The sequence below is a fragment of the Eleutherodactylus coqui genome, chromosome 2 (assembly GCF_035609145.1).
Source record: "Eleutherodactylus coqui strain aEleCoq1 chromosome 2, aEleCoq1.hap1, whole genome shotgun sequence".
Taxonomy (NCBI): domain Eukaryota; kingdom Metazoa; phylum Chordata; class Amphibia; order Anura; family Eleutherodactylidae; genus Eleutherodactylus; species Eleutherodactylus coqui.
In genome coordinates, this window is record NC_089838.1 from 65,413,906 (window position 1) to 65,428,349 (window position 14,444).

General features: G+C 44.1%; 1 protein-coding gene across 1 annotated transcript in view; it reads right to left on the bottom strand.

Moving 5' to 3' along the window:
• Window positions 1–14,444, bottom strand: part of GABRG2 (gamma-aminobutyric acid type A receptor subunit gamma2) — a 142,649-nt gene that overhangs the window by 60,373 nt on the left and 67,832 nt on the right. Inside the window, exon 4 of the mRNA XM_066589798.1 lies at window positions 9,114–9,334. Within this exon, the coding sequence (XP_066445895.1) occupies window positions 9,114–9,334 (221 nt within the window). The remainder of the gene's footprint in view (window positions 1–9,113; window positions 9,335–14,444) is intronic.

The following is a 14,444-nucleotide window of genomic DNA, read 5'->3' on the forward strand; positions in this document are numbered from 1 at the left end:
GCTGAACGGGCAATTTTTCTTAGGGCCACAAGGCTCACTCAAATAATTTTTCTGAACAATTTTTATAAGTTTCAATGCGCTTAAAAGCGTTGGAACTTTAACTTGAACCAATTTTTCGTTACACTGGGCTGCCTCCAGGCCTAGTTACCACTTAAGCCACATTAACCAAAGCGATTCACCTGCCATCTTGGTTGGGCATGGCCAATTTTTACTGACGTACATTAGTACTGTTGGTACACCAAATTTTTGGGGCCCTCACCTACAGTGTAATCATAGTAATTTGTATGTTCTTCGCCTGCACTCATGGTACAGAAAGGTGTGTGGGGTTGGCCTACACTTTAGCTACATAAATGTAACTTGGGCCTTGGCTATACTAAGGCTACTGAAATGGAACTAAGACTGCGCTCCCGCTATACTGCTGCTTCGGAATTGTTACTGGGGCCTGTCTTGAGTGCTACTATTGCTGACATGGAACGAAGACTGCGCTCCCGCTATACTGCTGCTTCGGAATTGTTACTGGGGCCTGTCTTGAGTGCTACTATTGCTGACATGGAACGAAGACTGTGCTCCCGCTATACTGCTGCTTCGGAATTGTTACTGGGGCCTGTCTTGAGTGCTACTATTGCTGACATGGAACGAAGACTGCGCTCCCGCTATACTGCTGCTAGTGATATGTTAGTGGGGCCTGTCCTAATGCTACGGCTGAAATGTTACGAATTCTGGCCTCTGCCTATACCGCTGCTAATGGTATGTCTCTGGGGTGTGGAAACAGAGGCTTCACAAAGACATGATGGCGGCGAGGCCATTTCCCACCAACGCGGTTACTGTAAAGGTGCATATAACCACGGACACGTGGAGAGGACACGTAGTGCCTCAAAAACATCCCCCTCCTCCTCCAACAGGGAAAACATTCTTGGCAAATGTCTTTGCATTGGTTCATCTGGTGGCAGTCCAAGAATTTCACCTTTACCGACACAACGAGAGCCCCCACACCATCCCCCCGCCACGGCCCACTTAATCCTGGCCGCATTCCGAAAACCAACAAAATACAACCGTGCTACTAGGTCCGCAGTCACCACCACATTACCACCAACGCGGTTACTGTAAAGGTGCATATAACCACGGACACGTGGAGAGGACACGTAGTGCCTCAAAAACATCCCCCTCCTCCTCCAACAGGGAAAACATTCTTGGCAAATGTCTTTGCATTGGTTCGTCTGGTGGCAGTCCAGGAATTTCACCTTTACCGACACAACGAGAGCCCCCACACCATCCCCCCGCCACGGCCCACTTAATCCTGGCTGCATTCCGAAAACCAACAAAATACAACCGTGCTACTAGGTCCTCAGTCACCACCACATTACCACCAACGCGGTTACTGTTAAGGTACATATTACCAGTCTGACTGGGGCATGCAGACACCTTGACAGAATGAATAGTGTGTGGCACATAGGTTCCCCATTGCTATGCCCACGTGTGCAGCTCCTGATGGCGGTGGCACAGGATTCTATTTCTCATTGCTTCTGTACAGCATTGTGGGCTATCGCCCCGCCCCTTTTAAAGAGGGCCGCTGCCTAGCCATGCCAACCCTCTGCAGTGTGTGCCTGCGGTTCCTCCTCATGGCAGACGCACTTCTAAATAGACATGAGTGTGGCGTGGCATGAGGGCAGCTGAAGGCTGCGCAGGGACACTTTGGTGTGCGCTGTGGGGGGGAGGGGGGGCGGTTGGTCAGCATGTAACCCAGGAGAAGTGGCAGCGGAGTGTCATCCAGGCAGTGATTGTGCTTTGTTGTAGCTAGTGTGGTGCTTAGCAAAGGTATGCCATGCTAATGAGGGCTTTTCAGAAGTAAAAGTTGTTGGGAGGGGGGGGGGCCCACTCTTGCCGGTATTGTGGCTTAATAGTGGGACCTGTGAACTTGAGATGCAGCCCAACATGTAGCCCCTCGCCTGCCCTATCCGTTTCTGTGTCATTCCCATCACTTTCTTGAATTGCCCAGATTTTCACACATGAAAACCTTAGCGAGCATCGGCGAAATACAAAAATGCTCTGGTCGCCCATTGACTTCAATGGGGTTCGTTGTTCGAAACGAACCCTCGAGCATCGCGGGAAGTTCGTTCCGAATAACGAACACCCGAACATTTTGGTGTTCGCTCATCTCTACAAATAATAGATTCAATAGACAGCGCACAGCAAGTCGCTCTTAACTTCTCAGAGAGTTAATTACGTTAACATTGGGCGAATATCCAGATATCAAGTTTATCACCCAATAGCACTTTAGTAGAGTTTTGAGTACAACTTAGTAATAAGCCAATCTTCAGCAGCCTTGTACAGAAGTTCAATTACAAGAAAGCGACTGTGTACTATAAAGCCAAATTTCTTCTGAACACTCTTAAATGCCTCAGTTCAGTGGTAATGAATGATGCTGATCATCAGAAATGAGAGCAACCCTGAAAATTGGGGCTAGAAAATCTCACTGTGGCTGTCAGAATCATTAGAGACAAGGAACCACAACACTAGTGTCGTGGGTGGTGGTATTGTGACACAGGATTTAGCATATAATACAGCAGATGGAGTAACCAACATGTACAATATTGATTTGAGAATACAGAAATAGAAAATAAACAATGTCATAATGATGGTTACTAGAGATGAGCGAACGTACTCGTCCGAGCTTGATGCTCGGGCGAATATTAGGGTGTTCGGGATGTTCGTTATTCGTAACGAACACCACACGATGTTCGGATGTTCATCTATATGCGCTCAATGGGGCCGGCGGCAGCAGCGCCAACCCCATTGAGAACATATAGAAGACAAATCCTTCTTCTCTGCCACAGCTGTAACAGCTGTGACAGAGAAGAACGATGTTTGCCCATTGAATTCAATGGAACCGGCAATACAGCCGACTCCACTGAATGCAATGGGCTGCCGGCGATCGCGGGATGAATTGTCGGAAAGGGGTTAAATATATAAGCCCTTTCCTGCAATTCATCCAGAAATGTGTAAAAATAAAAAATATATATATACTCACCTGGTGCCGACAGACGGAGTTCAGCGCGGCAGGCTGCAGTTCTCCTGAACTGCTCTGAACAGCTGTGAGTAGTATTCAGCAGCCGGGGATTTAAAATCCCCGCCTGCTGAATAAGATGCCTCTGAATGGTCACAGCCTGACCAATCAGAGGCCAGCCCTCACTCACACCCATTCATGAATTCATGAATGGGTGAGTGAGGGCTGCCTCTGATTGGCTCAGGGGCAGCTCTCCTGCCCCTGAGCCAATCAGAGGCAGCCCTCACTCACCCATTCATGAATTCATGAATGGGTGTGAGTGAGGGCTGGCCTCTGATTGGTCAGGCTGTGACCATTCAGAGGCATCTTATTCAGCAGGCGGGGATTTTAAATCCCCGGCTGCTGAATGCTACTAACAGCTGTTCAGAGCAGTTCAGGAGAACTGCAGCCTGCCGCGCTGAACTCCGTCTGTCGGCACCAGGTGAGTATATATATATTTTTTATTTTTACACATTTCTGGATGAATTGCAGGAAAGGGCTTATATAGTTAACCCCTTTCCGACAATTCATCCCGCGATCGCCGGCAGCCCATTGCATTCAGTGGAGTCGGCTGTATTGACGGCTCCATTGAATTCAATGGGCTAACATCGTTCTTCTCTGCCACAGCTGTTACAGCTGTGGCAGAGGAGAACTTGCTGTGTCGTTCCCATCATTTTATTGAATTGCCAAGATTTTCACACATGAAAACCTTAGCGAGCATCGGCGAAATACAAAAATGTTCCGGTCGCCCATTGACTTCAATGGGGTTCGTTATTCGAAACGAACACCCGAACATCGCGGGAAGTTCGTTTCGAATAACGCGAACCCGAACATTTTGGTGTTCGCTCATCTTTAATGGTTACGCAATTAAATGTATACCTTCGAATAACTTGAAGTTGGCTATAGATAATTATCCCAGGAATTTAATTAATTTGGGCAAAATACAAAACAATAGCAAAGCAGTCTGAAAAATATCAATAACACCCTGCGAATATACAGTCCTATTTCATAGAAATTCATATCCCAACTTGTAGTACACGGTTACATTTAAGGTTTACACTTTACTATGATCACTATGGTTTTCTGGGAATACAGCATACAAATCTTACTCAAAGTGTCTCTGTTTTTCAAAAGCTTGCACACTTCCCTATGTAACAGTATCTTGATCCTTATGCGGCAGTGCAAGCAACTGCAATTTGCTAAACAGTACAGTTTTCTTAGCACAATACTTGCATTCTGAAACAGGCCTGTTGACTGTTTCTACCCTAGTGGTGTGCACACCTACTACTGAAATAGAGGCTGGCCTCACTTACAATTAGTCGCATGTTAAAAGTCACTACTGCCAGCCCAAGTTTTTCCAAAGTCAAGAGCAAAATTCTGCCAAGGCTCCCTTGGGTCCTTGTCATAGCAACACTTCTGTCCACTTATTAAACAGAGAAATATAGCAAAGTCACAGTAAGTGGATAAGAGCACTACTATGCAGGCAAGAAGCAATTGAAATTTTGATACCTTAGTTAACATGATTAGTGGGGTGTCAGAACTCTACCAATCATAATACTATGGGATATCATAGTTTCAACAAAGGAGTCATTTTTAACATTGCAATACATTACAAAACAGTGGCTCCCTGATAAAAAAAAGCAAAATATGTTGAAAGATCTAGCTAAAATTATTCCTGTTATTTGCTTCAATGTAGTGACAAAGGTCAAGAAAAAACTGGGAGCAAGGTGCAACCCTTAGATGGACATGCACATACACAGGTCTTTGTCATAAAAAAATCTTAGTTTTTAATGGATAAAAACAGCTCAGAAGATGCAACGCGTTTCAAAGCAATGCAATGCTTCTTCAGTAATGTGGGGAGCACACTATATACAATATACATAAAACAGGAAACTGTTGGGAGATATGATTTAAAAGTGTACACCGTGGGGATATACAGAGGAAATATAAGTTGCGGGAGAAAATTAAAAAAAAAGAATGTGTATATATATATATATATATATATATATATATATATATTTCACATTGATGGAGCAAATAATCATAGAATGATATAAGTAGTAAGAAAATGACAATAATAACATAGGAATGATCAAGTATGAAAAAGGACATATTAAAATGAGGCTTGATGAAAGGACATAAAATAATGATATTAATGGCAATAAAAACAATATAAATACTTGAATAAGTATATTTCTGACTATTATGATAATGGCATACTAAGAGAGAAATACGTAGAAATACGTGTATGTTCAGACACAAATGGCAACAGAGTTTGTAGGGTTGAGAGTTTAAAAATGGATAAGCATGGCTATGAACGCTCTCAAGCATAAGGGCTTAGTAACACGGGCGCATCGGCACCCGTGTGACTGAGCCCTTCCTGCAGGAAGAAGACAGCCGTACTTCAAGATGGATGACTCCCTGCAGTGCTGAAGAAAGAACACATGACCGGCAATGAAGCCGGTCACATGTTCTTTCTTCCGGCGCTGCAGTGAGACGTCCGTCCTGAAGTGCGGCCGTCTTTACCTGCAGTAACACGGGCGCCGATGTGCCCGTGTGACTAAGCCGTCAGTAGAAATGTTCTTTAAAGGGGTTGTCTCGAGGCAAGAGTGGAATTTTTTTATTGCCCAGTCCCCCTTTTTAAGCATACATAACTATGCACACATGTAAATAGGTTTTAAAGCTGGATTCTACTCACAGTTCTTGTCTTTCAGCAACTTATATCACGTTTCCCAAAGATGGCCGCCGGTTCTTTTCCCAAGGTGCACCGCGGGTTTCTCCCATGGTGCACCGCGCTTGCTGTAGCCCGACGTGCGCGCTCCTGAGACGCTACCAGCTGTTTCCCTGACAACCAGACGCCCCGCAGCCGCCGACCGGACCCCGGGATTGAACGCGGCCGATCACGGCACACAGTCACCCACCGCCAGGCAGCAGGTAACCGGCGCTAGGCCCCGGCTCCCCCGCGCTAGGCCCCTGACAACAGACAAAGGCTCCGGGGCCCAGCGGCAATCCCCTCGGCCCAGCGGCAGTCCCCTCGGCCCAGCGGCAGTCCCCTCAAGACAGGTGAAGGTCCCGGGCCACAGCGGTAGGCCCCGGAGCCCAGCGGTAGGCCCCGGAGCCCAGCGCTAGGCCCCGGAGCCCAGCGCTAGGCCCCGGAGCCCAGCGGTAGGACACCCGGAGGGGCCCACACCTGTTAGTGACACATCACACCCGACCCATCACTTACCTGGGCGGCAGGGCGGCGGGACAGCTGGGCGGCTTCTCGGGACAGCTGGGCAGCTTCTCGGGACAGCTGGGCGGCTCAAGTTTCTGCACCCCTCTCTAAGAGAGGATGGTACAGAATGGCCGCTCCAGCGCGCTCCTGAGAAGTGACAGCTCGTCTGCGCATGCGCAGAAGAGCTGTAGCGGCTAGCAGGCTGAAGCGGCTCGTGCTGAGAGCAGAAGACCGGACTGCGCAAGCGCATCTAAAAAAGCAAGCCGCCAGCGAAATTAGACGGAACCATGGAGACGAGGACGCTAGCAACGGAGCAGGTAAGTGAATAACTTCTGTATGGCTCATATTTAATGCACGATGTATATTACAAAGTGCATTAATATGGCCATACAGAAGTGTATAACCCCACTTGATTTCGCAAGACAACCCCTTTAATGTTATACATGGAAATCTACATTTGACATGTACCTTTAATAATGTACAGTTTATATGAGGAGGAAATCATCATTATTATTACTAAAGACTACACTTTTGTGTTAAGATTGGATGCTTGTATCCTTCATTATAGGCATTTTCAAACACCTACTAGATATAACACAGTAACTTAGAAAACAAAACAAAAAACAGATTGGAAAATCTGCAAGAAAAAAGCTAGGAAAATCCTCTGTGATGACATCATAGCCCAAAAGAATTGGTTTTATAAGCAATTTATTTCTATACTTTGTATTCTGCAAAAATTGTACTATTATCTATCATCTTAACATAACTATCCCAAAGTGCACTCCTATTTATATATTGCTGCTGAGGCTGTGTATGATTGGCAAGACACTTTCCGTATTACCATAATTGCAGCCATACACGGGGATGTGAACTCTGGATTTCTGAGTCATGTCTTGCAGTCTTGATGATAATTCTGTCTAAAGTGATGTCTTTCCTATCCTTGTTTAGATATCTGCTTCTTGCATCCAGGAATCAATTAATGCTTTCACATGTTCTGTGACCAATCACAGTGAGTTCTGGACTATTTACATCAACTGTTTTTCTGTTCCTGTAGCCTGCGTATTTTTCTATCCTTATTATAGTATTCCTTGAAGCACTCTTAAAGTTGGGAATTGGAATCTGGGCCCGTAATAGCTACAATTCAAAACTCTGAGTCTTGTATGTTAGTTTGAACGTATACTCTGAGTTATGGACCTAGGTGTGTTTTCATCACGACAAATCAAAGTTTGAATCTGGTGTCCTGTACCTCAAATCTTGTGTATGATGAGATCTGGAATTGGGCCTTGAACCTTGTCCTTAACTATAAAAGCCTATGCCTGGTGTTCTGGATTTGTGCATGCTGCAACTTCGGCTCTCTCATTCTATACTACAGGGTCATTATAAATGATCTTTCTGATTTGAAACACTCATAACTCATGTTTAATGACACTCTGATACATAAATCTAGTATCAAGGGAAACAGAAACTCAAAGTTTTGTTGCATAACATCAAAAATAGTTTTCACATTGGTGGTGTTCAATGTGGGCCTCCTAAGTCACTCAAGACACATGGAGTCTGTAGTCAAGTTTCTGCCATACATGTTGTAGTGTATCATTATTGATGCAATGGCTTCTGTGATGCTGCCTGGCAGATCATGTATGGTGGCTGGTAAGGGTGACATGTAGACTCTATCTCTAACACTCCCCCGGAGAGAAAAATCACAAGACATAAGGAAAGAAGTTCAGTATCGTCACAACCTACACAGCCAATCCATCTGTTTGGTAGTCATCTATTGAGCTCACTTATGACTTAATTGTGAAAATGGTGCCCGCAGAAGCCATATCTGTAGCATCCAAATACAAAATTACTGGGATTGTTTCCTCATGGAAAAACAACAAGGAACAGTACAGTTTCCTTAAGATTATAGTTAGAGATGAGCGAGCATACTTGATAAGGCAAACTACTCGAGCGAGTAGTGCCTTATTTGAGTACCTGCCCGCTTGTCTCTAAAGATTCGGGTGCCGGCGTGGGTGACAGGTGAGTTGCGGCGGTGAGCAGGGGGGAGCGGGGTGGAGAGAGAGATCTCCTCTCCGTTCCTCCCCGCTCTCCCCCGCCACTCCCCGCCCCCCTGCCAGCACTTGAATCTTTAGAGACGAGCGGGCAGGTACTCGAATAAGGCACTACTCGCTTGAGTAGTTTGCCTTATCGAGTATGCTCACTCATCTCTAATTATAGTGCAAAACGCATTCACCTTGGGGGAGTTGCACATATACTCCAAGTAGGCATGTGGGCTTTTGCTCCCCCAATTTCTAAAACTACGTGTGTGGGAGGCAACATCAACACTAAACACTAAAGTTTCATGAAATCATTGCTTTCTATTAGAATTTGCATTGTCTCACAGAAAGAACGACGCCTCGTTTTTTTAATCTGGTTTCAAGGCCGGTCACAATTGCAATCAGTAGGGATAACATTATAAATGACAATCTTACTGTTAGACAGTTTTACGAAATGATAATTCTTGAGTTTCTCTTACCATTTATATTAAATGTATGAATCTGAGTGCCATTACACGTGAGTTATGAGGGTTTTAAATCGGAAAGATCATTTGTAATATCCTTGAACTCATACTTCATGATATGCCTCAGTATTACTCCATGATATCTTGCACTACAGAACCATATCAGATGTTTTTGTATATTGCAGTTCAGTTTTATTGTTTGTGCTGTTTTTTTTTTTTTTTTTGTCAATAAAATCAGACTATAGTTGACGGTCTGTTGTGAGGACTCCTAACCTGCAACCCACATCATTATACATTTATTATCAGAAAGTTTACTCAAATACAATAAAGGGGTTAACTGACATCATATACTGCCATACCTGAGGGTATAAAGTACTCTTCCATCATTCCATATCCTTAGCATTCTATTAGGAGTAGTTATCCAATGAGCATCAGCTTTTTTTGAATTGCGAAAAAATGTGTCTGGAATCCAAATCTTGCCAACCATATTACTGTTGAGTCGAAGCACTTTTATGGTGCTGTTGAATTTCAAGCGTCTGTCATACCAGGTTTGTGCAAAAAATATATCAATAGTATATTCCTGCAATAGTAAATACATTTGTAAAAGATAGATAGATATGAGATAGATAGATAGAGATATAAGAGAGATAGAGATATGAAATATGAGAGAGATATGAGAGATTGAGATAGGATGGATTGATTTTCATCACAAGTCTTCAAAAGATCTAACTTTTTTATCTTACCATTAACATAGTTTCTTGTGAAGGCTTGTTTTTTGCATGGCATTGTGTATTTTCTTGATTAGTTTTCACCATTTGATTTTTTTATTCAATGAAAATAATTTATGAATATGGTAAACCTTCTATAAATAATGTTATTTAATTTTTAAGACTTTCAAATTTATAGGCACTTAAAATAATAATCTTTATGGAGCAACTTGTTAAAAATTGACAGACTAACAACAAAGTACAAAGAGACACAAAACTCTGACTCCACTGGGCTGTGATTGATTTGAACCCCAGTTCAGTAGGAGAGCGAGGGTCTCTGGCTTGCTGAACCACAACTGATTATGAGAGAGCAGAATTTAGTGGGTTAAATTAACCCGCACCAGTCTAAAGCCTGCACAGGAATAGATATTCCTGATTATTGAAAATGCAGGACTAAAAGACTAGAGCAATATATAAGCTAAGTCCTTCCGCTATATGCCGGTATATACCAGCATCCGATTTGTTTCTCTCAAAAGATCAGATGGAACAAGCCTGGTTGAGTAACTATATACCTCCTAATTATAAATGCAAGTTTAGAAGAAAGTAATCTATGGTTCTTGCTTGAATAAATCAAAAGGTGATGCAAGGTTCTGAGATAGCTTAATTATGAGGTGATGCAAGGTTCGGCGCGTTTCCATGTCAAATTATGGACATTTCATCAAGAACCTTTCGCATAGCATCACTAATAGTAGTGTTGCTACTAGACAATGGATCTTGCATAGGTTAGTAAACTGAACTAGGTAGAAGGTAACCAACTCTGATACAAGGAGAAGACGGCCACAGTGTTAGCTAAACTGGCGCATTGATATTTATAGCCAATCAGCACCAAAGTTTACACTATGGTCTATAAGTTGTATTGCTAAAACAGCGATCATTTCCCCTTGGTTTGTTGCTAGTCACACCAGGTAGGACACACAGACCTTAGTTTTTACCTTTACCATTTTGGAGTACATAGCATGTATTGTATAAATTTTTTTAAGGCTGCCTGTCCACGGGCGTTGCGGTATCACGCCACCGCCGCCCGGTAGCAGGAGCCAGCAGACAGATCTCCACTGTCAGCCTATCTGACAGATAGGCTCACCGCGGATGCTGCGATTTGCCGGCCGCGAGTGGAGAATCGCAATGATTCTCCACTCGTGGACAGGGGGGAAGTGCTCTCCATAGCAATGGAGAGCTTTCACTGGGTTCCCCGTGGCCGGATTAACGCTGTGGGGAACGCAATGAAAACCTGACTGTGGACAGGCAGCCTTGCTCTCTTTATTTTTGGAAGGGGCAGGGTGAATAAACAAATCAGTTCTTCCATTGATTTTTGTTTATTTTTTGTGTCGATCACTATGTGGTATAAATAACAAGATAACTTTTCTCTGTTGATTCGTACAATTATGACAATGCCAAATCTCTCTCGTTCTATCTATCTATCTGTCTATCTATCTATCTATCTATCTATCTATCTATCTATCTATCTATCTATCTATCTGTCTATCTGTCTATGTTTTTTCTTTTCCATTGATATAGCTGTGTGAGGGTTTGTTTTTTTTTGTATGATAAGTTAGCTGTAGCTTTAATTGGTACCCTTTTGAGGTACATATGACTGTTTAAATCACTATTGGAGCCAAAAAGAACAAGAAAAGTATTTTGTCTCTGGGTTTTTCTGCCTTTTTTATAGTGTTTGATGTGCAGCATAAAAAGTGCTTTCAATATATTGAATTGGTAGTTATGGATGTGGTGATACTGAACATATAGCTTTTTTTTGCATAATTTTATGTTTTTCACTTTTTTTTATATCCCTTTATGAAACTTGAGCCTGTTATGTTCACTTAGATAGTACACTGCAGCACCTATGTACTGTGGTCTATTAAATTGCACACTTGCCAGTACTTGACAGACCTGAAGGTCAGTGTTAGGCTTCTGGCTGCCATGCTAACTCATTTTTCCTATGTAATTTCAGGGCAGAGGGCTGATGACATTAAAGAGGGAGTGCTGTTTCTCTGTTAACTCAATACATGCTATAACATTGATAACGACATGAAGGGGGTTAAGAATCTGCAGCAGTGTTCTCCACTATCCTTGCAGTTACAGAGAAAGTCCATCTGTCAGTCTCAGCTACTGACGTCAATATATTCTGCATGAACCTCAACACCCAAGACACACACACACACACATATATATATATATATATATGTTCTGAGGTGGGAAGGGGTTAAGCATCAAATTTTAAATGTACTTTAAATGTGGCTTTCTCTCAAAATCCATAAATGCCCATTGGCTGCTTATGGCTTGAGTCCATTTCAACCTTAGCCCTATGGGTTATTTTTGTTTATTGATTTTTGTTTCCTTTTCCCCATTTTCAAAAAAACATAACTGTTTTACTTTTCCATCAACATAGCAGTCTGTTTCTCAATGGCACTATTCAATCTACCGCATGGCCAGTTTCAGACAAGTCTATTGTAACATGTCCATAATAGCCATCTGTAAAACAGACCAGTTACAGATGACATTACAACTATACATCATCAGTATTTCATCAGTATTTAATCTGTATTTGCTTCTTCTATCATTGCTTTTGTATTCTACTGGAGAAAGACTGATGTATTTACCCAATAGAAAATAATACCAATATGGAGGCAAAAGAGGAAATAATTGGTTATTTTTAGAGATGAGCGAGCACCAAAATGCTCGGGTGCTCGTTACTCGGGACGAACTTTTCGCGATGCTCGAGGGTTCGTTTCGAATAACGAACCCCATTGAAGTCAATGGGCGACCCGAGCATTTTTGTATATCGCCGATGCTCGCTAAGGTTTTCATGTGTGAAAATCTGGGCAATTCAAGAAAGTGATGGGAACGACACAGCAACGGATAGGGCAGGCGAGGGGCTACGTGTTGGGCTGCATCTCAAGTTCACAGGTCCCACTATTAAGCCACAATAGCGGCAAGAGTGGGGCCCCCCCCCTCCCAAAAACTTTTACTTCTGAAAAGCCTTCATTAGCATGGCATACCTTTGCTAAGCACCACACTACCTCCAACAAAGCACAATCACTGCCTGCATGACACTCCGCTGCCACTTCTCCTGGGTTACATGCTGCCCAACCCCCCCCCCCCCCGCACAACGCAGTGTCCACAGCGCACAACAAACTGTCCCTGCGCAGCCTTCAGCTGCCCTCATGCCACACCACCCTCATGTCTATTTATAAGTGCGTCTGCCATGACGAGGAACCGCAGGCACACACTGCAGAGGGGTTGGCACGGCTAGGCAGCGACTCTCTTTAAAAGTGGTGGGGCGATAGCCCACAATGCTGTACAGAAGCAATGAGAAATAGAATCCTGTGCCACCGCCATCAGGAGCTGCACACGTGGGCATAGCAATGGGGAACCTATGTGCCACACACTATTCATTCTGTCAAGGTGTCTGCATGCCCCAGTCAGACTGGTAATATGTACCTTAACAGTAACTGCGTTGGTGGTAATGTGGTGGTGACTGCGGACCTAGTAGCGCGGTTTTATTTTGTTGGTTTTCGGAATGTGGCCCGGATTAAGTGGGCCGTGGCGGGGGGATGTTTTTGAGGCACTACGTGTCCTCTCCACGTGTCCGTGGTTATATGCACCTTAACAGTAACCGCGTTGCTGGTAATGTGGTGGTGACTGCGGACCTAGTAGCGCGGTTTTATTTTGTTAGTTTTCGGAATGTGGCCAGGATTAAGTGGGCCGTGGCGGGGGGATGGTGGGGGGGCTCTCTTGTAGTGTCGGTAAAGGTGAAATTCTTGGACTGCCACCAGATGAACCAATGCAAAGGCATTTGCCAAGAATGTTTTCTCTGTTGGAGGAGGAGGGGGATGTTTTTGAGGCACTACGTGTCCTCTCCACGTGTCCGTGGTTATATGCACCTTAACAGTAACCGCGTTGGTGGGAAATGGCCTCGCCGCCATCATGTCTTTGGGAAGCCTCTGTTTCCACACCCCAGAGACATACCATTAGCAGCGGTATAGGCAGAGCCCATAATTCGTAACATTTCAGCCGTAGCATTAGGACAGGCCCCACTAACATATCACTAGCAGCATTATAGGAGGAGCGCAGTCTTCGTTCCATGTCAGCAATAGTAGCACTCAAGACAGGCCCCAGTAACAATTCCGAAGCAGCAGTATAGCGGGAGCGCAGTCTTCGTTCCATGTCAGTAATAGTAGCACTCAAGACAGGCCCCAGTAACAATTCCGAAGCAGCAGTATAGTGGGAGCGCAGTCTTCGTTCCATGTCAGTAATAGTAGCACTCAAGACAGGCCCCAGTAACAATTCCGAAGCAGCAGTATAGTGGGAGCGCAGTCTTCGTTCCATGTCAGTAATAGTAGCACTCAAGACAAGCCCCAGTAACAATTCCGAAGCAGCAGTATAGTGGGAGCGCAGTCTTCGTTCCATGTCAGTAGCTGCAGTATAGCCAAGGCCCAAGTTACATTTATGTAGCTAAAGTGTAGGCCAACCCCACACACACTTCTGTACCATGAGTGCAGGCGAAGAACATACAAATTGCTATGATTACACTGTAGGTGAGGGCCCCAAAAAATTGGTGTACCAACAGTACTAATGTACCTCAGTAAAAATTGGCCATGCCCAACCAAGATGGCAGGTGAAACCCATTAATCGCTTTGGTTAATGTGGCTTAAGTGGTAACTAGGCCTGGAGGCAGCCCAGTTTAACGAAAAATTGGTTCAAGTTAAAGTTTCAATGCTTTTAAGAGCATTGAAACATATAAAAATTGTTTAGAAAAATTAGATGAGTGAGCCTTGTGGCCCTAAGAAAAATTGCCCGTTCAGCGTGATTACGTGAGGTTTCAGGAGGAGGAGCAGGAGGAGGAGGAGGAATATTAGACACAGATTGATGAAGCAGAAATGTCCCCGTTTTGGATGGTGAGAGAGAACGTAGCTTCCATCCGCG